Source organism: Gallus gallus, chromosome 5 (assembly GCF_016699485.2).
Source record: "Gallus gallus isolate bGalGal1 chromosome 5, bGalGal1.mat.broiler.GRCg7b, whole genome shotgun sequence".
NCBI lineage: Eukaryota > Metazoa > Chordata > Aves > Galliformes > Phasianidae > Gallus > Gallus gallus.
Window position 1 is genome coordinate 34,380,413 of NC_052536.1, and position 24,353 is coordinate 34,404,765.

Here is a 24,353-nt window from a genome sequence, read left to right on the forward strand (position 1 = left end):
CTTACATATAAGCTGAGGTAAAAGCAGCTGTGCTTTGCTTTTGCGCGTGTTTTGCGCGTCTTTTATTGGCACCGGGCTTAACAACGCGCCGTGCCGCCGCTCTCTTAGCCCCGTGGCCTCCTCTCCCTGCCGGCCGAGGCCGCGGTGCCGGCAGGTGGCGCTGCGGGCCCAGGCACAGCGCACTGGAAGCAGAGAGGCGCTCCCTCCTCCGGTGGCTCCGCGCGGCGGGGCACGGCCTTTAGCTCTCCCCTTCCTTTCCCTTCGATTTTTTCAGTCTCTACTGCTGTGTTCTTTTGAATGTTTTCAACAGCGTTTTATTACCGTCATTTGGGAAATAAATTACGGTAGACGCTGCCTGGCAGGAGACTTCCCTGAGATGGGGAGGGGATGGGACTGGTGCTGCCGAGCCTAGCCTGTGCCTGGCCGATGTCTCAGGGTGCCCAGTGACAGAATGCGTATCAGCATGGTTTTGTACGAGGCTGCAGCTTGTGTTTATGAGCAGGGTTAGTAGTCCATGCTGCTGGTGCGTGAGCATTTCCAAATATGAGTGTAAATTAACAAACTCTAACACACGCACATGTTTTGTGCAAGGGTAGAAGTAACTCCGTTGCTGATAGCTGCATTTTGTTCTTGTGCAGGCCTGCAACGTTTCTGAGTGCTTTTTGAAGGCATACAGACATCGTGTACTGTGGGTAGATGTTATGCATGTCGTTTTTGTAAAGTACAAGACACACATACAAGAGAGAGCCTTTCTTCATTTTTTTCTGTTTACCATATCACCTTGTCTCTCAAGGACAGCACACTGCTAAAATGCAGGCAGAGATTTATTGGATGGCCTAGAAGGACTTTATTCCTCCTGCTCTTCTTCCTGTCAGCTCCCATCTCCCACTCTTCTACCAGTGTGGCATCTCTTATTCTCTGCTATGAGCTGGAAAAAAGCAAGTGCGTTGCTTGCTTTTTTTGTGTAAGGAGTCAGGGGAACATCTTGCCCCATATTCATTCCATCCACTGCATGGAGTAACATAGTCCTTTGTCATGACCTACGTGTGGGAGGAGATGCAGCTAACTTTGTTGCAGTCTCCAGAGCAGACGCACACACAGAATGTCCCGATAAGCAGCCTGTAATGAAACCTGCAGAATAGCAGTTTTCTTCTTTATCGTGCTTCGGGATATGGCGAGTTCCATGAAAAGAGGTGACAATAGAGTAATTATCATTCTGGGAACCCATAGTGGCTCACCAAAAATATGATAATTAAGATAAGGCCTTCAGAGTGCCCAGTATGTGCCGTGACTACAGTGTGCACTAGAGCATTCTGCCAGAGAACAGGTACTTGAGCCGTAAGGCAGGAGCTGACTACTGGACACTACTTCTTTGCACAGCGTTGGGCTACAGTGACTATACTACCATGCATCATGTCCACTGTTTTGTCTCCAGAAATGCTCAGCAAGCGATGAATGTCAGTGGATGCCTTTTTTCTACGTAGAGGAATTCATTGGCACACCTTTGCTTCCTACACACTTCCATGTCAGATGTCAGTTTGTTAGATTGCTCCTCTGCTGCCATCTGTTACCAGCAACAAAATGTAATTGTATATTGGTGATAACACCACTGATGTCCACCCTTGATGTCATGGCCCAACAAAATAAAATAGGTGGTATTACTTTCAGAGCAGCCATTGCAACACAGCTGTGCCCCCAAAGTCCAAACTCCTGTTTCCATGTCAGTTTGAATTCCAGTTTCATGTGCAACTTTGGAGAATGGGATTTGGATTCCTGAGAGACTTACCAGTTTTTGAAAGTTTTGTCCTCAGCTTGCTTTCAGTTATCTGAATGGATTAGTAATTACTAGAAATTGTTCCACAAATAAAATGATAAGAGCGCGATACTGAGTGTGTATACCAAGCTGTTATCCTACTGGAGCTTATAATTCACACTGAACTGTGGAATTGTCGGTAGTTTGTAACATAACCAGTTTTAGACCTAACTTAATCTTGTCTTAGGATGCTTGTAATAGATGGTCATTTCTCTTCACAGTAAATTTTCAGGCTGCCTATAAACGTCATGGTCAGTTTATTTTACACTCTTGCTTTGCAGTGAATAAGAATTCAGTAAAATTATCTGTGCTCAGTATGTGCCTATAGTATCATCCAATCATGTAAATTCAGGGGCACTATTTTTAATCAGACAATATAATTGGTACTAATTTTGCAATAAATGGCGCTCCTGAGGAAGCAGGAGCTCCTTCTCAGTATCACCATCTGTGTGGCTCATATGCAATCAGGAATATTTATATTAAATGATATATATTCTGTGTCGCCTACTGTTTGATTTCTTCTCTCTGAGTCTCATCCAAGGGATCAAAACAGGAATCACAAGACATACATTCTGACAAGTAGTTTCTTTCTTCAGTCTGCCAAGGTATAACTTGTTAATGCAGCTTTATTCAGCACTTTTTCATCCAGAAGTGCTCCTGCTACACCCAGTCTCCCCACTGCAAGGTCTTCGGTTCAACAGCTATTGTAATCTCAATGCAGCTTTACGTATACCCCTCCTCATGTGTTCTGAAACCTTGCAGTTTATTTCCATTTCCTCACAGTCATATAGATTTTGTTCTGTCCTAAAATGTCTCTTTAGATTATCCCCCCCCCCAAAACATTTTGCTCCTCGTTTATTAGAAGCCTACTTGCTAATTGTTTTTTTTTTCTCTGTAAGCTTGCAAAAGGCAAATGTTTGCTGTATGATACATTCTCAGCTTAAAAAGAAAAAAAAAACCATACGTTTTTCAGATTGCAATTTTACTAACAAATTTCCTTCTCTTGTTCTTTCTTTTTTCTTATCTGGTAAGGGGTTTGTAAGCAAGCTGGATGAATTCATTCACTGGTTAAATGAAGCCATGGAAACAACAGAGAATTGGACTCCTCCTAAAGCAGAGACAGACAGCCTTAAACTGTACCTGGAGACACACTTGGTAGGACAAGATTATACTATGATTGTTATCAGTAATTGAAGTGTTCTGTGGTGCTTTTTATTTGATTATTATTTTTTAATTAGTAGCGTGCATCTATATTTTAATGTAAGATCTGCCGCATTGCAATTTGTTTTAATGAATATACCAACAAATCACCTCTATATTTGAAATAAGTCCCGATTGCTTTTTGAAAATTAAATTAAAAGCCAAAATTACATTGCAATTCAGAAATTATCTCCAAAATTGAAAGAAAATTGTGACAGCCAAAGAAAAAAGAATACTGTTATTTCTGCTGATTATTCTAGGATTTTTACAATGTTGTAATATTAAGAAAGCTTCCTTAATAGTAAGGAACTCATTCTCTCTTCCACAGTTGAACATAGCACAAAGTCATTTAAATAAAATGTTTGAAATAATTATTTCAATCACTTTACTTGATATGCATTTCTGTCAAGTAATTAATACAACTGTCACTAACCTTGTTCTTGTGCAAAGAGCTAAAACATTGGGTGGAAGTAGGAAACACTTGGATGAATAATCTTCTGAATATATTACAGGCTAGAATTATAGATTGAGAAATATTCGAAAAACCTCATGAGGCTTTCACTGAATTCTGCCAAGAGCTGCTTCTGGCTATGACAAGGTGAAAAAAAGACCTGAATTAAACCAAATATTCATTCCTCAAAACCAAAATTGTATGCTGTAGGTAAAGAGTAGAGGTCAATATATTTTCAATTGATAGGTATCTCAATAAGCGAGGCACTGTGGCAAAAAGGAAAAATAAAAGAAGGCCAAATTAAGAAATTCCCTTTCCCTCTGCCCGAATCTTAGGTACTTGCCAGTGTAAGTTAGAAGAAAACCTATTCATGAGCATTGTTCTTAGCTGATGAGTTAGACACAGTAGCTCGGTAGAAAAGTGCATTAGGTGAACCCGCATCAAAACATCAACACCCAAAGCTCAGGTTCATTCCCATTCTCTGATAATCTGATGGTGAAAAATTACTTGGCAGTCCCAGGAAGTCATTTGATGCATTACAGGAAGAAATGTCATCTTAATCCCTACTGTAATACTAGAATGACCATTATAAAATGAATCACTTAAGTTAACTACATACAAAATTAGAAACTAATGGAAAAGTGTTATCAGAATTTCAGCTATAGAGCAAACTCTTTTCTGTCTTTTCTTCTTAAACATTATTGTATAGTGCCTATGAGCAGCGACTAGATACAGTGTGTATTGTGGTAGTCTATAAAATGTAGTATGAAGAGTTTTGCCTTACACAGCAGGTTTTTGTTGGTTTTTTTTTTGCAAAGAGTTTGGATTTTTGTCATGTACTAAATAAATATGCTCCCATGTGCTAATGTGGATTCCCATTATGTTTGTAGATGCTCTGAAGATACAGAGCACGTAGTGAGATCAAACCTCAGAAAAGGCATTGGTGATTTCAGTTTGTTTTCCCCTTACAACATGAAACTTCTGGAGACATGAGTTTTTATGAGCAGAATTGTAGTTTTCATTTCTGATTGAATAACAAGAAACATACCTGTGCTGTCCTAGGAACAGGACGATCACCAGGCTGAGTCTCAGTCACTGTCAGATTCTTATTCTGCTTCTTCCATATGAAGAAGCACAGTAGCTCTTTTGCAGGCAAATTACTTCCAGCTTTGCTTTTTGGTTCTCTGGGAGGTAAGGCCAAAGCCATCTAACGGATTGGAATGTGGACTAGTAGCCAAGAGCTCATTCATTGCTAGCGGCAGTCAGAATAAATGAGTGTGTGGGCACCTGTACAGCTCTACTTTCCCCTGTAAGTTAGGCTACCAGCTGTACTCTGTATTACATCTGCTGATGACTATTTTAATTTGGGGACAAAAGAAATCTTTTTTGTTGTTGTATTGTGGGAATGTACCTGAAATGTTGTATGTTTGAAGATGACTATTTAATCAAACAAGGTGGATATTTGGGGTGTTCTGTTCTTTATTTATGTGAAGTAAAATGTCTAAAGAACAGTTCACTTTCAGTTTGATGGTATTGTAATTATTTTCATGGCATATAGTGTCAGTAAAAAACCATTGCACAATTTGAAAAACCGTAATTATGCCTTTTCCCTTTGAATTTCAGGAACATATGCTATCATATTCATTTTTATACAGCAGACTTGAATTATTAAAATACAGAACATTTTTACAATGGGAAGATAGAGTTATTTGTATTAATTAGATTGTCAGCTTTTCAGTGGCAGTTGTCTGACAGAAATCCTAATCTGTGTTTAAACAGAAGTGTATGAACTTCAGATCACATTGAGCTCAATGTTAAAATTTCCCTTGATTGATCTTTGTAAGACAGTGCTGATTGAGGTCTTTGGGAAGATGCGTACTCTGCTCATTTTATTCTTTTGCCAGTCAGGTTATACAGGTAGTCCCACTAGCCAGTGATTTGTTGAAGTAAAAAGAGCTTAACACTTTTAAATTTAGGTTTCAGGCTCATGAACTCTAGTAGCAAACTAAACTGAAAAGGAAAGAAAATGTATCGGTTCTTTTCTGTGAACTGCATCTGCACTATCAAACCTCATAACTATTATTCCTCACTAATGCAAATTTTCTGGTCGTAGAAGGAGTGAAAACCCAGTAGATTAGTATTTTTATTTTTATTAGTAGAGACAAGGCCTTAGCCCTTGGCACAAATTATCAATTTCACCACCTGTGATATTGTTTTGTTGGAAGTATGTTTGTTGCAATAACAGAATTAGTGCCATAAAGAGAGAATATTTTGCATTCATGAATTAAATCTCTGCTGTCAAATTCTAAGAAAAATAAATGTGGGAACAGGAAAGCAGAAAAATGTACCCATTCCTTTTCTTACTACTTTCTGAGAAAAGTCTTACAGAGGAAACAAGGACAAGGTTGTGAGCATCCCACACATTTTCTAATGTGTAAAATTCTTAACTGTCACGTTAGGGTCCCAGTGCACACGATTAGTAATGGATTCAATCTTCAATTTATTCCTCACTTTTTGTCTTGTTTTTCTACATCTTTGACACTTTGAGAAACAGTGTGATGCAGACACTTCAAGACAGCATCATTATCAAAACCAAAAAAGCCTCAAACCCTACAACACTTCTTAGAATCTTTGCATGAGGTATGAGTGAAATCTCTTGAAGATGATGGCCATGTGAGTTTCTGTTACAAGTGTCCCTTAACAAAATCTTCAGCTTAAATTGTTACACTTCCCCAAAATATTGTTCCAGGTAATTCTTACATCTGCCCTGGAATGATTGTCTATCCCAGATGTTAATCAGTGCTTTGAAGCATGTATGTAGTATCTACATATTACTGGCCAGCATCCTACAGGAGATGCATGTATGAGTCTCTGGGACTGTCTGAAGGTCCTACAGTGAGATCTCCTGATTATGCTCCAATTAGCAGCATTTCTGTGAAGGTGGTGAGACACTCAAACAGTTGCCTCTTCTCAGGTTGGTCTGTTGTCCCCAGTCAGCCAGTTATCTCATCTGTGCAGAGACTAGCTGGGGATGTCCTGGGTCACCTGAGGAATTAATGACTGAGTACACTCAGTCATTGTTTTTGCACACAAACATAGTTCTGCTAGCCAAATACATGACAATTATTAACTGTAGGGCATACTGGATTTTCGTTCTTATATCACAGTTACAACTTATGTCCCACAGAATGTCCCACTATGAATAGCCATGAGGTTTGATGACTATAAGTTTTCCTTCGGATTGAAACGTAGTCTACAGCTTGGATGGATAGTTTTCATTGCAAATTTGAAAGCCTATCTCCCTGATTTTCAACAGACATTCCCTTATACTTAGTTTTAGGTAACACTAAACATGAAGCTATCAGTGACAATACAGTCTCACAGACCTGTGAAATAGTGACTGAAATTAATATTTCAGTTTTATGAGTCTTCACCATGGAGTAATGTCAGTGAAAATGGTGACATAGAAATCAGTTCTTATCAAAACCAGTATACTGAAGGCAGCTCATGAGAGAAAAGCATCTATCTAGATGGGTACTGCTGTACTTATGAAAACAGATAGACTTTCCTACTAGCTCAACAAATAATTCACTACGTTGCTCTTGAATATTTTAGTTTGCTAAAGTGACCATTTACTCCTCTTTATTAATAAAGCTACATAGTTTTACCCCAGTAAAGAAGTAAGATAGCAAAGAAGGAAATCTGAGGAACCACTAAGGAAAAGGTTTAAATGTAAGGCACTGTAAAATAGATACGTTCACTGAGACCTGGGATTTTTAAATCTAAATTCTTAAGTTTTCTGTTTGTTTTTAGTAGTACTCTGTTTTCTTGTTTTGCTCTTGATAGCTTCCAAACTGTGCAACATTGGTTTGCTCTTGTGTGTATTTTGCCCAAAGCCATTTCTGTACTGTGTCATACTTAGAACTAGATAATATAAGACTTCTTTAAAGAAATACCACAAATGAAGTTTATTTACTCAAACTTTTTAATCTTTCTTGCATTATTAATAGACGTGTGCAAGCAATTTTTATGATTTTTTAAAATATATTTCAGTGGAGTTAAAATTAGCTAGAAATTTGGAACCAGTAGTCAGTCATTTTTATCCTAAAACTCTTATTCTTCAGAACTTCTGTAAATTAAAGTTCTGAAACACTGAGTATGGGCAACATTTTATACATATATAAATGATCAGATGTATACAATGATAGATTTTTTAGTTCTTGAAAATAATCTAAAGTATGGTAGGTGCTCCTGTAATAATGTACTTACTTTCAAATTATTTGTTGCCTATTGCTGTTTTGAGTAGAACTGTGGCTATAACCTCCCTACATTTAAATTTGCAGTTTGCAACAGGGCAGATGTTTCACTTTACTCTCATTGCAGCTGTGGGAATATGCTGTCCTTAAAGAAGATGGGAACTAGTGGATTCCTGTTCCTTTAAGGCAGCACAAAGTGGTTTGTAACTCATCGAAGAATGGGAGATAATGACCTCCTTAAAAATAATTCATTGTTTGCACCAAGATTTTTTGTTTGCTTGCTTTAGACGGGAGTGTATGTTCTGCTCAATTGAAACTTAAAAATATCATAGAATCATAGAATGGTTTGGCTTGGAAGGGACCTTTAAGATTCATTTAATCATGCAGGAAGTATCATTAGTATTGAAAAAAAAATTATAAGTTGATTCACTCGAGCACTTACTTTTCTTCTTGATAGGAAGTTTGTCATCTTTATTCTTTAAAAAACCAAGTTCTTCTTAAAGTGTGGGGGTTTTGAGAATGTTGTTATCTAAAGGGAAACAGAATGAAAGTTTTCCCATATCCCGTAGAAATATTTATGGCTACATCACGTCTCATCACTTTCTTAGCTGTAAACAGCAGACGCTTTCATACAGAAAATAGGTTGTATTTTTGCCTTTAAGAAATTGTGTTGGTAACATAAAGAAGCTTCTGTGGTTTTTCATGATAACTGATCATCTTATTGCAAGAAGTCTGCTATGTCTGAAAAAAAAAAATCATTCTTATCTCCCTGGAAAATGTTATTTCCTGAAAAACATCAGTTTAGAGAAGTATTAAATACCTGTTCTCGTTGAAAGTGATGTTAAATACACATGCCTTGGGCTAATCTACTGCCTGTCTTTGTGGTAGCAGTAATAACAGTGGTTTTATTAAAGATATTAAAGCCTCTGAAATGACTAAGTTATGTACTGTGTTTTTCCTGTATGGACATTTCTGATGTCCATAGCAGCCAGTTTTGATTTTTTCCTCAAAATATACAATAGCATCTGCAGGATGATTATGATAAAGAGTTGGAACACTGTGACTGGACAGATCTATTGCTTCTTCAAGGACTTAGCTTAGATCTGTTTGGCCTATTGTTAGTTTTAGTTTCTGAATGTCATGCTGTTACTATGAAAGGCCTTCTGTACTTGCATTGGCTTCTGAATGTATGTCGTATTATATATAGGAACTAGTCTGCAGAATATGTCAATTGGAAGTAAATGCTAAAATGAGCAGTTTTAAAATAACACATGAAAATAAAAGGACTTAATTGGAGGTCAGAAATGAGCCTTAAACAAAGTGAATGCGTGTATATTTTCAGTTGTATTGTTTAGCTTACAAAATCTGGAAACAAAATAACCTTTGTTTAAGCCTTTCTGTTTCCTCAGTGAAAGTGAGAACATCAGAACTAAATGTTGCTGTCATTTTATGCACTCAGCTGTAGCTGTGTTACAGTCCACAGCCACAGTATGTACAGTTGCTGACAGTGGGAAAAATATAGGTTTCTAAACAGTTTGGATTGTTCTTTTGAACTAGAGCATCTTGTGAGATTCTGGGGACTAAATAAGAAAAAAAAAAAACAACACCCAACTCTTAAGAAAATTCAGGTATATATCCTGCTATTGACAGTGCTGTTGTGCTGACCAGTACAGAAATATTGCATTTGATCTAAAGCTGTTTCCTGTAAGATAATGCAATGAAGATCTGGCACATATCTTTTCTTTGTATGGAGAAGTGAGTGACACTTTTCCTCCCAGCACCTCTGGAACAGGAAAACTTGTTGCGAGGGAGATCTGTTATTACCATGTCTGTTTCATGAAGGAAGGAAATGTCCATTTTCTGTCCTGTATTCTTGTTACCTGCTATTGCCATAATTTATTCCTACTCAGGAGCAAACCAATAGCATTTTTGGACTGCTCTGTGCAAGTAGTGTAAGCAATAATTTCTCAGTCATTTGCCCAGAGACTGTATGACTTGAATGCTGTTAGGAGTACCATTTTTTTTTTTTTTCTAAACCCATTGTCCAAATTTGTAGATACTTTACCCTGTGTAGGTGCTTTGAACAGCTGTGATGAAAAAAGGATATTGCATCTATGTATTTTATTGATGGGTTCAAGCCTCCTCAGCACTCCTTTTCGTCTCTTTGCTGCCAACCCAAATTTCCACAGTTGTGCATGAGAGGGCCATAGGATGCTATAATAAAAGCGAATACTGTTAGCTGGGCCCATCTGTATCCCATTACTTGTGTTATGGTTTACACATACAGAGCACAGAAAGTGTCTTATTTGACAGGAGTGGGGTTGTCACTTAAAATATTGGTGTTCTTGTTTATGCATCTATCTGAATTACATTTTTGTGGAGTGGAGAACATACAGTATTTCATTGGAGTTCTGACTTAAAAGCTTTATAGCAATTGTAGAATAATCTTGGAATGACAACTTCATAATGGTCTTTCCATTAATTTATCAATGTAGCAACTTTTGAAACACTTTTAGGAAAAAAAAACACAACACTGATTTGAAACTAATGTTTATTTTATTAATAGACTGCATAATGATTATGTAGAAACTCAGTTGTAATTTATGTCTATTAAAATGTATGCTGTTGCTTGTAGTTTTAGTATGCTGGTATCATCAGTGTAGATGTAGTCTGAAAATTGTTTTGAAAGTGGAATGAAATCTATTTTGAGAAAAATATATGAGATTGAAAATCATTGGAAGAATATAGAACCAGGATCTTTGAGAACAACCAAGAACACTTGATGCAACATTTGAAGTATATTTGTTTTCAGTTACTTCCCAAGAGCTATGGTTTACTTCTGTGGGTTCTCAGCTGTTTCTCAGAGGCAAAATATCATTCACACTTCAAGTACTGGAAGTAATACAATTGCCGTCTGTGTTTGCTATTTGTAACGCCAAAGATTTCAGTAGAACTTTAGAAATTTCAGAGCATGAGTGGAGGTTGTGATTGGTAAATTTTCCTCTTTGCATCTCCTGTGAATTTATTTTTCATTTCTTAATTTTACAGATGCACTGGGTTAATAATTTGGAATCTCATGTATTTTGATGCTGAGGAGGCATCAATCCCTAAATTTCAAAAAACTTTTTCTCTGCAGACATATAAAAAGAAAATTATATCCATATTTTATTCCCACGAGGTTTTAATCGTACCAAAATCCTTCAAGAATTGTTCTAAAACTTACTATTTTATTTTTTTTATTTCCAAGGTGTGCTTTTTGGTCTGTAAGTTATTTTATATTTAAATAGTATACACCTATGTGGTGTTGTGGGTTCATTTTCTTTCCTTCTTTTTTTTTTCCCCATAGTAACTCCGTATTTGCAAAGGATATCATGCCCCATGAATTTATCTTTGGGTTGTAAAACTCTTTATTTTCTGCATGTGACAGGACAGCACAATATAAACATGCTTTGTTTAAATAGTTGTTTTTGCGAGTGGTAGGTCTGCAGGTGGAAAAGATGTACTTAGAAACATATGAGATCAGCAGTCAAATGTCATCTAGATAGAAAAAGAAGCCAGAAGACACTGACTTTTGAAGATTATTTCCTGAGTGTCTCTAGAAAACCACACAGGATCAAGGACAGTTATCCAGGGTGGACCATAAGATGTGTGGTTCACCCTGCTTATGACCACTTTGTCCATTTGATTTCCTACCTTCATGCTTCCATCTCTTGTTGTCTGTTGATAATAAGGAAACTAAGACTTGATTCAGGAAGCCTTAAGTTAACATTTTATTAAAAATTTCTAGAGTGAAACTCAAAAAAGAGATTAGAGTAGGCAGCACAAAAATTTGCATGAGCTTAGAATATGAAATATTGACATATCTGCTAAAATAGCCTATGATTTCTAAACTAAATTGGCAAAAAGGCTTGTAGAGTTGAGGTGACTATCCTTTTTTTTTTTTTTTTTTTTTTTTTTGACATCTGAAACTTTGCATTCAAAACTTGGGTAAATTGCCTGAGTAATGACAAATTCAAGGAGGAACGAGAAACAGAAATTGGAGGTCCTAAGGTATTTACCGAATCACAGAACTGTGGGGGTTGGAAGGGACCTCTGGAGAGCAGCTAGTCTAATTCCCTTCTAAACCAGGTTTCCTACAGCGGGCCACACAGGAAAATGTCCAGGTGGGTCTTGAATATCTCTAGAAAGGGAGACTCCACCACCTCTCTGTACAGCCTGTTCCAGTGCTCTGTCACCTTCAAAGTGAAGAAGTTTTTTTCTCATGGAATTTCCTATGTTCCAGTTTGTGCCTATTGCCCCTTGTTTTGTTGGCAGCTCCACCCTCTTGACACCTGCCCTTTAGATATTTAAGGGTAGGAAAACTGTGCTATTCACATTCAAGAGGGAACAAAAGGGCAAAACATTGGTACTGCAATGAGGCTGTGGGCAGAGAAAAGAGGTGGGGTGGTTTCACAGAAGTGGACTTATTGCTGGACTACTTGCAATAGAGCCTGCCCCTTTGCACGTAGCATCTGGCCAGTCAGAAACTCTGGCACGTGAAAGACTTCGGCTATTGCACTGTCAGCTCGCTGCATTGCAGTCCTCACTTCTGCATCTTTTGCAATCAAAATTTAAAGGTCTCCAGGGATCAGAGCTTTCACTGTTTCCCTTAGGAGACTATTACACAATCTAATAGATCTGGCTTTCAAGGGAAATTTCCCTTGTATTTATCCTAAATTTTCTCTCTCTTAATTTAATTCCATTAGTCCCGTCTACTGTATCCTCTTACAATGTACTGTGCTAACAAGTCTTCTTTCTGCTTGGTGTTCAGATTAGAATCATAGACTCACCAAATATCCAGAGTTAGAAGGAACCCATAAGGATCATTAAGTCCATCTCCTGGCTCCGTGCAATTTATGTTCATATAAAAAAGATAGTGATATACCTTTCTCTCAATCGTCATCTAGTCGGTCTTCTTTGTTTCTCATAGTCTTCTGCCACTTACACCTTTTAACACATTTTGCTTCCTCTTCACTCAACTTCCACCAGTTTCTCTGTTTATAAATATGCTTGGACAAAAAGTACAGTCAGGACAAGTGAAAGTTGGAGAATATGTATCACTGATTGAAAGCTAAAATCGTTAGAGAAGTTTCTGTAATTATCCTATACTGAACATTTTGACATACTAGAAGAAAAGCATTTTTTTCTGTTGCCCTGAAGTTACTTTGTATTTATATAGCTTCAAACTGAATATTTATTGGATAGAGCACAGGTTACTTCCCAGTTCGCAGCACGAATGTTGTCAGAAGTCTGGTAGTGCAAAGGAAGTATCTTAAATGTCTATAGGACAAAGACGTGTCAGAACTGCTTTTTTTCAATAGACAGTGACAAATATTTGCAAAAATGTTGCAGAGATGACATATCTCTGCAACAGTACAGTAGTTCTCCAAAATTAATCAACATGCTGGTTCATGTTGTATGACTGTTGCCACAATGCCTAACTGTTATAATTTAAATTGCTAGATTTTCACCCAAAATATTACTTAAATATAAAAATCCTTATTTCAGTACTGTCATGGTTTTGCTTTAAGAAATAACTGCCTTGGTGATATTTTTCTCAGAAGTATTTAAACACATCAAAAATGCACCTCAAGAAAAGGAGGTATCAGTTGTGTCCCAGTAGATCACACATCTTAATATTATGATTGACTGGTGAGTTGAAGTATTTCTTTAGGTTCACTATCTTGATCTGGCAATAGGTGTGAACAGCTGTGTCATTTAGACTGTTCTATGGTTTTTTGGTTCACATGATATCACGTTGCTTACATGTCTTTCAGAGACAGAAATTACACAAGAAATATTTAGTTGGACATATAATGAATTAAAAAAAAAAGCGTATGTTTATACAAAGTCTATGTATCTCTGGGAATAAGACTATTTATTGGTTGACTGTCCTTACTGAAGATAAGAGTAGGTGAAGACCCCAGCTGTGTCTTACCAAATTGTGAGGATTTATTAAGAACAGAGGGTTGTAAGACAGTGAAAGATTGCATATCAGAGCTCGAGATGTACACAGTATATGATACTCGTACAACAGAGTTTTCCAAATTTAAGTATCTGCAGCCAGATAATAAATCCTTGAGGGAACTTAAAAAAATTTTTTTTTTCAAATATTCTTTCCTGTCTGCAATTGTACAGACAATAAGATGTGAAGAGAGATTAGGATATGTTGAGAATGCATTGTTGCTTTTTTTTTTTTTTTTTTTTTTCAGAACAGGGAACAGTTAAATCTCATTTAATAAAAAAGGAAGTCTCAGGATGTTCAGGGACTAGTGTAGATCAGGAGATGCTGGTTTTTTCCCATCATGGTTCTGGAGCATTCATAGAATCACCAAGGTTGGAAAAGACCTCCGAGATCATCTAGTCCAACTGCCCACCTACCACCAATATTTCCTCACTAAACCATGTTTCTTAGTACCACATCTAAACATTTTATTGTTACCCTTGCTGGGAACACTATTTCTGATAAAAGCCAGGATGTCATTGGCCTTCTTGGCTACCTGGTACTGTTTTCCAATAAATCAATAGGTTTCCTAAAACTTAGGGCTCAGCTTCATTTTGTGAAGGGAGAGCTCCTTTGCCTCCATGTAGTCACCAGGAGACAGCGCTCCTGGAACTTAATACTTGTCACTTTGGAGTCTTTATTTACAGTTTCTAGCTTCAATAAAAAGGTGTGATTCTTGCCTCTCTTTTGTGCTAAATAAGAATAGTTGATATTTATATGTAGGTACATGGTGACTGTAGGAAATAAGTGCAGAGAACTTCATAAGGTAATTTTGCTTGTTGCAGCTTGTAAACTGTGTTATATATCCTTACTGCTAGGGATGACATTAATGTGTTGTTTTAAAAGCAGCTGCCAGGCCATTGCCCATGCATTTTCCATAATGTATATGTGCTCATGTATGATATTTAGACTGCTCCATAGCTGCAAATGTGTCTGGAAAAATGGCTTTGATTAATTGACTTTCCTTTTCTTCTCCTTTCCTCTTCTCAGATACAAGAGCTCAGTTCATTATCAGGGAAGATCAGAGGAGAGGAACAGAGTACCTAGGTCACACGCTGTTAGAGTTACAATTTTCCAAATACCCTGTGTAAAGAGTAGGGAATGGGAAATATCTGGGATGGGAGAGGTCCTCTGTTTGAAGGTCCTTCTACATTACAACTGTTTGGTCTGATTTTGCTTTTAGCTGTGAAGATGTGTATATATGTATATAAATATAGATAGATTTACATATATATGTAATCTTATTACTCTGTCAACTCTGTTTGCCTTTTTTATGTGTCACATTTTCAGTCAGGTGAGCATGAGGAACCATGAGCACTGATGCACTCACTGAGGACTGTTCTTTCCAGAGTTGCTTGTCCACTTCTTCCTTTTGTTAGGAAATTTCCACTCATGAGAACTTACATATATATGCATGCAATTTGAAAGCCAAAACTCACACTTCAGTACATTGGCTGACAACATGCTTTGCTTCTGTTGGTATTTATACTTAAATAAATAGTTCACTCCTTTTGATGTGTATGTGCTGATAAGAGTTTATTTCTGCTAAATTTTATGTATGTTCACAGTATTTGTGGCACGCATAATTTATCCATAAAATCAGAATTTTGTACAAGTAGAATATTGCTAGTCAGAACCCAAAGTTGGGCTCCATCTTTATTCATCGTATTTTACTTCTTCAGTTAACATTATTACTGTTTAATAGGTGCACCTGAAAATCAAGCTGTATTGTAGTATCTGGTGCGTTATGTTAAATGAATCTTTTATAGGACAGCAAGTCTCTTTTTTTTTCCTAATGAAAAAGAATACCTCATCTTTTCCAATTTTCCTATCAAACACATCCACATCATCTTGAGACACTACCACATCCAGCTGCATCTATACTCAGCTTCAATTATATGAAATTAGACAACCTACTCTCAGGTCCTTTAGGTTCCCTTTTGCTGTGTGAGGCACACGCATAGTGCATTTCCTCTGAAGTGCATGATTACAAACTATTCAGTACAAGCCTGTTTTAAGTAAACAGTAAATTAAATATTGTCAGTGCTTGTTCAGACAGGCTTTTATGAGGGAAAAAGAACTTCTAGGTTTGGGTTCATAAAACTCTAGATTTAAGAACAGGCCAGTCAAATTTCAGGCATCATTTTTCCTTAGCTTCTTGACTTACCAGTTGCTCAACAGCTGGTTCAAAACATTATTTTCAGATGCTTATACATGAAAAACTGGGATAGACAAAATGCTGAAGGTTGCAAAATTCTTGTTTATTACTCAATTTGAGTGGAAAATTCTCAAAAATATTCTGTTGCTAACCGTCAGGTAGACTGCTGCTTGAAAGACTGCTAAGGGTTTACTTGAGCAATGTTCCTCTTTCAGCCACAACAAATACAGTGAAAAAACATCATTTTGTTACAGTTCTGGCTATATTATTTTCTGTTATGTCAACCAACCTGACTACAGGAAAGAAAAAATATGATCACTTTCCTAAGAAATGAGGACTTTTGAGTATTTTGTGATATCTTCAGTACTAAAATACTTGGTAGTATTTGGAGAAATATAAATAAGCTTTATAAAATCCAGAAGCTACAAATCTGCACTCGCAAAGTCTACTTTAATCACTGCCAGTTAATTCATTCCCAGGAGAAAGCAAAACCCTTCTCTTCCAAGGAGTCAAATATTGTTTTCATTCATTCTGTAGGCATTTCAAAGAGAACAAGGGTTACATGTGTGTGTTCAGGGCCGTGTGATTGATGATTAAATATAGCAAGAACTCCTTTCTTTATTGTATTTTATTTCTCTTTCTTTCATGCAAATATGAGTGAGATACTCTGCCAACTTGTGAATTCACAAATTATTCCAACTAAGTTATAAGTGGTGTACAAAATGCCATAACACAGAGTAGATAGTGTTTCCAGTTCATCTCTCTACTAACAGCTTTCAATACAATAAAAAAGACACAAAACTGAACAACTAATAAAAATATTAGAGCAAAAAGGATGAAAAATACTTGCTTTACAAATTAAGAATATAGACATCTAAAGCAATCTGATTTGTTCTTTGAAAATGGATTTGAGAGCTAGTGCTGAAACAATAGATTTGTATGAGTGCACATAAGGCCAATATGTTCAATGCTGTAATTTCTTTTATAGTTTCATAAATAGTGCTATCACCAACATTTCAAAGAAATCTGAAAAAAACAGAGCTCATATGTGATGACATAAATTTAGTGTATTTTATAGAACACTTTTACTCTAGATATAGCCTACAGGTTGTGACTTTTCATAAAAGCTAATGAATTTCTAGATTTGTCAGCTGTTTCAGCACAGATGCACTTTGCTGATCTAATGGAAACATTTTGAGCCCAGATCCAAAATATCAGTAGCTTTTAGTATCACAGATTAGTTGGGCTATTGGGTAAATGGTGATGTGGTTTTTGATAAAAAGCAGAAGTAGTTTTGTATGTTTGTTTTATGAGAACTGTCTCTTCAGTGTTTGATGCTGAGATTTTTCCCTTTTTCCCTTTTTTTTTTTTTTCCCAGAGTTTTAAGTTGAATGTTGATAGCCACTGTGCTTTAAAAGAAGCAGTGGTAGAGGAAGGACGTCAACTTCTTGAGCTTATTGTATCTCACAAATCAGGTAAATCCTTCTGAAATATTGCAAGTCTTTATATCTCCAGACTATTAAAGAATGAAGAAGCATTGCTGTAAATTACTGCATATATTCACTTCCTTATGTATTATTAATATTTGCATTATCAGATTGACCTTCAAGATTTATAAATGTTTCATATACTGCATACAATGCAGTGATACTTATAAAATGAAATACTGCCTGCAAATAGTCTGTTCATTTTATTTTGGTCTTGCTGCTCAGTTGAGTTTCAATTGAAATCACATCAGTGAAAACTTTACACTGACACATTCTTTGATGTAGGTGCTATGGAAATAACATTAAGATAATGAATTAGGATTTCAAATACATACATATATATTTTTACATACCCTGCATGGGTAATTGCACTGGTAAAACTTTATTTTGTCTCTTAAACTAATTCTTACATGATTTTAAGATATTTATGAGGAATAGATTAAAATTAAAAATGCCTTTTTCCTTTGGTTAGGCTTGTCTTTTTCTGCAGAGACCTTAAGTTGAGGGGAAGGGAAGAGAGATGCTGATATCCCTTTCTCTTTCCCCACCAACCCCTATATTTTTAGATGTTTGCATGACTTGTATGATAATAGAGTTTTAATCAGCATATATTGCTAGGTAATGCCATCTTCATTTTGCATGCTTTTTACCCACATAGAGGTTATCCCCCCATTTACATTTTTCTGATCGTGTTATACATTGTGCCTCTATTGTTTCACAGTCTCAGGCAGATCTCTGTAACGTGAAAGCTGTAGGAAGTCACTGATTCTGTGCATTGACCAAAAAGGTATAGAATCTATAGCAGGAAAGGGTACTGCATGTCATGCTATACTTAGAAAGTGGTAATATGTGAACTACTGAAAATGTGAACAGATGAATGTAGGAAAAAATATATTTGGTAGTTTATGATATGTTTAAAGATTAGATATTAGAGGGTGAGATTACCGTAACTTTTCCTATTGCACTCACAGTTTATGTGGGATTTGCCTTTTCTTTGACATAAACACAATAAAAATTTAAAATGATGGCTGAAATAACTTTTTGACCCTATAACATTGTTTACAGTGTGAACAGTAGTAATGCTTCTACTCATTTCTAAGAAAATACACAAAATTTCCTGTTCTGTTTATTTAAATATCCTGCTAATTCTTTGATTAATGAATAATATTTAAAGATGCAGTTGAGCTTACAACTTACTTTTTTTCCCCTTCATTTTGGAGAAGGACTGAAGGACATGCTGCAGATGATTGCAAGTCAATGGAAGGAGCTACAGAGGCAAATCAAACGGCAACACAGCTGGATTCTTAGGGCTCTGGATATCATCAAAGCAGAGATACTGGCTACTGATGTGTCTGCAGAGAATGAGGAAGGGACTGGGAGCCCTAAGGTAAGTGGCTTGAAGTTTGCCTTATTTCCTCTTATTTCCGTCTTCTTTTGAACTAGGCACCACTGAAGTTTTCTTTCCACCCTAAGGCTTTTCATTTCTACTGGGTAAACTTTTTTTTTCTATAAACAAAATGAAATGCCTTACTCTGAAACAATAAAAAATCTTCGAACTTTCAAGTTTTCCTGGAAGACCTTTCTCATTGTGTGCAGAGGGGCATGAGGGGGAACATAAAACATTTAGTAAACAAAACATAAAGCATCTTTAACATGAATAATCAGAATGGTTTTAAATTGTTTTGTTGCAACTATAAATCACTATAATCAGTGCAATCACTCAGCTCTGACATCCATTAGCCGCTTGGTTACAGCAAATTAACAAAGAAGAGAGAAAGTGATTCATTATCTCATTCCTGTTAATGACTATCAGATGCATTGCTTAATTAGGGGATGGCCATTGTAGTGGGAAGAAGGTCATATGCCTTTTCACAAATCTTTTTCCTCTAAGTCTTCCATAACAGTGCATGTGCTGAATACAACAAGTACTTTAAGAATAAAGTATTGACACCTATAACCATTTTGTGGATATTAATTATCAAAGAATGCTATAGTACTTACCAGCTGCTGAACTTGAAACTTCTAAGAGCACTCTGAATACAGAGCATACTAATTCAAATTAGTACAAACAGTATAAGGACACTGCACAAAACACAAACTTATGGTGTAGGGTCCCTGCCCTTGTATTAATACCAGTAGAAAAAATGGTTGAGAGGTTGTACTGGAAGGTGTTGTTTTTTCCATTGCATCCTAAGCAATGAATAATAGAGCAGGGAGCCTAGTAACTAACATTTTGGCATGCTGCAGGCTGAAATCAAGATTCTTGTTTCTAGAAATAAGAGGTGCTTGTGCTGAGTAGATTTGATTCTGATACTAGACAATTCTTTGTATTGGTATTCACTGTTTTCTAGAGATCAGTTTGTGCAATAGTTTTTGGCTAGAATGTTGTTGAATGTTCTGATATTTTCTTATCATAATACAGGAAAAAACAACTATGGGCAGGAAATGTTATTTGAATTAATATGCCTAGTCACTGTTGTGGTTCAAAATGATCCAATATCTCAAGGTTTTTAGTTTAGGAATTAGGTGGTGGAGCAATTCTTGGTCTTCACAGTTAGGTAAACAACCTAGCCCAGAGCTGTCTTTACCCCCCAGTAATATATCCCTGTACTTCTGAACAGCTTCAGTCTTCCATGGCCAAACACCTAACTGCTCAATCAAAATCATTACATAAAGTGTTCTAAAATCCAGCTTGATTTATTCTGTGAAAATTATGGAAATATGAACATAGAATATTCAAATATTTGATTAAAAAGGGAAAAATGAATATACAGTTTCTGTTTCAGCATTTTCTTATAGGTGTAGGTAGCAGCTCCTTGCCTAACCCTTTTTATCATAGAGATAGGAACCTGAAGCAATACTTTTGTGACTACAGCTGTATAAATAAAACCACAAGTGACAGAAATGATCAACTGAAAAGAATTTTCAGTTTTTTTTCATTAATTAAATCATATTCCTATATGGTTCTTGTAGGTATGGGCAGTAGTGCTGTCAAATACCATCTACTTATTCATGCTGAAAGATTAACTAAAATTAAAATACAGTTGGTATTACAACTGTAGATTTCAGTTTGCATTTATTTCAAAAGCCAAAAGGAACCTGAGAAGTATAATAGAAAATCTAAAGATTATATCTAGAGGGTATTTTTCTTCTTTGACTTGTTTGAGAAACTACAGAAACAGTGTTAGCATTAGAAATCTGTGAAGAAATAGGAAAAGGAGGAATTTCAAAGACCCTAGGAAACCTTTCCCTTAGGAGTTTTTAAATGTGTTTTTATAGCTCTATGGCATCTTTTCTGCAAGGAATAGAGTTGAAAGGAGAGAGGGAGATTCTGCACTCTAGAAATACATCATCAACATTTGTATTGAAGAATTCAGATTTTGCTTATGAGATTATTTATTTTATTGTATGTATTTTTCACAGCAGCTTGTACTTTCAAATTCAGTGTAGTAATTGCTATAGAAGACTTGAGGGTTTTAAAATATTTCTGATATCTATGCTCTTCTAGTATGCTGCATTCTTTGTATTAGCTCTTAGAAATGCAGTAAGATCTCCTTTTATGTATTTACCAAAACTATTACTTTGTTGTGTTTATATATAAAAAAAAAAAATTACTACTGTATTCATCTTAAATTGGATTATTTCGATTTTGAGTTTTCTACTCCACTGAGGAATACCTTTAAAAATAAACCTCAGAATTACCACTAAGCATTTCAACAAAATACTTGATCTAACATTACTAGTGGTGTTTTGTATGATATATGTCATCCTTTTAGGACACTGTTCTAGAAGGACACACAGCAATAAGGGATTTCTTCTGATAGCAGTATTTCAAAATACCTGGAAATGAGGAGGAATATTTGTATCCATGTGCATATCTGCTTTTTTCCACCTTCTCGTGGGGTCTCAGACTGCTTGTTTTATAACTGACATCTTAATAATGTGGCCAGTACCTCTCCATCAAGAAAAGCCTATGGGAACAGTATTGCTCTCAATAAACAGCGATATTGAAAAATAATGCACTGTACTTTATTACCTTGAACGAATGAGTGTTACTGCCCTAATATGATACTGGCCTATTTAACTCCTGGTTTAGTGGAAAAGTTCACTGCTTACTAAAGAGCTTGTAAATTGCAATTAATGTACATGAAAAGTATAGCAATCTTAACAGCATTTGTCTATAATGAACATTTAACTTCATTCAAAGTTGTATGAAATAGTATTCTTAGTGCCAATTATAAGTTCTATTTTCAGCATGTTTTTGGACAGTTAGCTCATGTCTGTAAGTTTTGGGCTGTACAATTTTATTCTGCAATAAAACATTTCAGGGCATAACATCAGAACTTAAAAGCTAGTAGGTTAAAAGAAATTGTCTACACTATAAATGTGAATGTAATCTATACTTCTGGACATATTCCTTCCCAGAATAATTACTGGATTATTGAAAAAATATTTGTACTTATCCATTCTCTGTGCTCTATACTCTCTATACTACAAAGGATTAACTGTGAGACTATTCCTAGTGCTTAGAACACTGAAATTTGACTTAGTTATCCCAGGTAAAAAACACGCCTGGGAAGATTTTCTTATCTCTATAATGACCATGTCTGTCAGTAGGTTAATGGTAGAAGCAGTAAGCATTCAAGGAACATTAGAAGAGGTAAAAACTTTAAATAAGGTAAACCTAGAATCATAGAATTACTAGATAGATCTTCTACTCAAGTGTTTGAAGTGGTTAAGCAAACCTCTTTCTAAATGGAAAAAGAAAACCAGCGTAATTTCCTCTTCGTATGTAATTAAACATCCCACGTTTCCAGCATCATCTCCCACTCAGTTGTGCACAATCTTACAGTTTCCAGCTATTCTAAACAAAGTCTTCCATATACAGAAAAGTGATTTGCATAAAAAGAAATGAAAACTCGTTGAAGCTATTTAATATCTAACCACAGTTTATGATTCTGGGAACTGTTCTTGACAGTTTTATAGTGACACTGGTCTCAGACCTAGTGGGTGGAATAAACACTGTAGTCAGGAACAATTACATCTTGCTCAGTATTATAATATGATACTAAATTTGCAAAATGGAGAACAAACAGAGGGAATGCCCAATCTTTCTTCATAGGAAAGGTGCTGTAGCTCTCTGATCTTCTTAGTGGCCCTCGTCTGAAGTATATCCAACATTTCTGCATTCTTCTTATGCTGGGGGCTGCAGGCCAGGACACAGTACTGCAGGTGATGCCTCACAAAGGTGGAGTAGATGAGGACAATCACCTTTCTCTCTCTGCTGGCCACCCCTTTTTTGATGCAGCCCAGGGTACAGTTGGCTTTCTGGGCTGCAGGCACACACTGCTAGCTCTCGTCCAACTTTCTGTCCACCAGGACTCCCCAGCCTTTTTCCACAGGGCTGTTCTCAATAAGTTCTTCTTTCACTCTATATGCATATTTGGGATTGCCCCGACCCAAGTGCAGCACTTTTCATGTGGTCTTGTTGAACCTCATTAGGTTCATCCCTCCACATAGCATCCCTTCCTTCTATTGTGTCAACTGCACCACTCAGCTTGGTGTCATCCAAGCAAGCAAACTTGCTGAGGGTACACTTGATTTCACTTCTGTGTCACTGATAAAAATTTTGAAGAGCAGCAACCCCAAGATGGACCTCTGGGGGACACCACTTGCGACCAGCCTCAGAGAAGCTGTGGATGCCCCCATCCATGAAGGCACTTAATGCCGGGTTGGATGGGGCCCTGGACAGCCTGATCCAGTGATTGGCAACCCTGTCCATAGCAGAGGGATTGGAACTGCATGATCTATAAGTCTGTTCCAATCTAAGCCATTCTATGATGGTAACAGTCCCGTCTTTATTACTATAGAATTGTAACTTGTTCTTTGTTATAAAAAGAATGTACAAATGAAGTGTTTTGGAATCTCTGTGATTAGTGCAGAGAAATACTACATTTATCATTATATATTTTTTCTTTTTCTCAGTGTCTTTTCTCAGTTCTAAATTTCTAAATCTGCAAATATCAGCCTGATGCAGTAGGTTGCTCTGAAAGTAATGCCTGCTATTTATTTCCATGGAAATACATACTGCAACAAAGACAAAAATAACACTGTTTGATAGAGCAAATTCTCAGCTACAAAACACTGTTTTTCAGCATAGCCACCACCATTAGCTGTCCATTTTCACCAGCAATGATCAAGAGCCTGCATGCCACACTCATAAAAATTTGCATCAGCAGAAGTGGTCCACTGTTTCACAGCTAATATGATGGTGTAGTTAGGAAAATGCCTACTCAGTCCATCCTTCATTGGTCTGAACAGATGGAAGTTGGAAGGTCCCAAATCCAATGGGTGTGGTAGGACAGTCCAGCCACACTTGGCAATGTCCTCCACAGTCTTCAAACTGGTATTGGGCCTGATGTTATCATGTTGCAAGAAAAACCTTGTCTTCTCCTGCCTGAATCTGGAAGTTCAATCTTTCAGCTTCGTCAGTCTAGCAAAGTAGTGATCAGAGTTGATGGTTTGTCTGGGTTCCAGGAAATCCAGAAAGATAATCTCTTTCCTATCCCAAAAGGCAGTACGCATCACTTTACCTACTGACAGCTGCATCTTGAATTTTTTTTTTTGGTGGGGGAATTCATATGTCACTACTCCATGGACTGCTGTTTTGACTCTAGCTTATGGTGGTGACACCATGTCACAGGTAATGATGTAATCCAGGAAACTGTCACCTGTCTTACTCCAATTTATCAGAGGGAGAGGAGGTTCTTTGATATATGTATACCCAACATGAGATTAAGAAACAGCGGTTCAAATGTTGGTCCGACCAGTTTATTACAAATCCTAGTTGTTCAGGGAGAAGGGGAAGGAAGAGGGGTGATAGAAAAGATAGGAAATAGAAGCAAGGAGTCTTTATAGGAAGCAAGAGGGAGATAGTCACCACCA

The 24,353-nt window shown here is 36.6% G+C and overlaps 1 protein-coding gene across 8 annotated transcripts in view; it reads left to right on the forward strand.

Moving 5' to 3' along the window:
- AKAP6 (A-kinase anchoring protein 6) overlaps positions 1–24,353 on the forward strand; it is a 260,787-nt gene that overhangs the window by 105,232 nt on the left and 131,202 nt on the right. For 6 of the 8 annotated variants that reach the window (XM_015287642.4, XM_040702181.2, XM_040702184.2 and 3 more), the window contains 3 exons: positions 2,846–2,968; positions 17,300–17,396; positions 18,629–18,795. In XM_015287642.4, the coding sequence (XP_015143128.2) occupies positions 2,846–2,968; positions 17,300–17,396; positions 18,629–18,795 (387 nt within the window). The remainder of the gene's footprint in view (positions 1–2,845; positions 2,969–17,299; positions 17,397–18,628; positions 18,796–24,353) is intronic. The other 2 variants (XM_040702182.2, XM_046942488.1) reach the window with 1 other exon arrangement.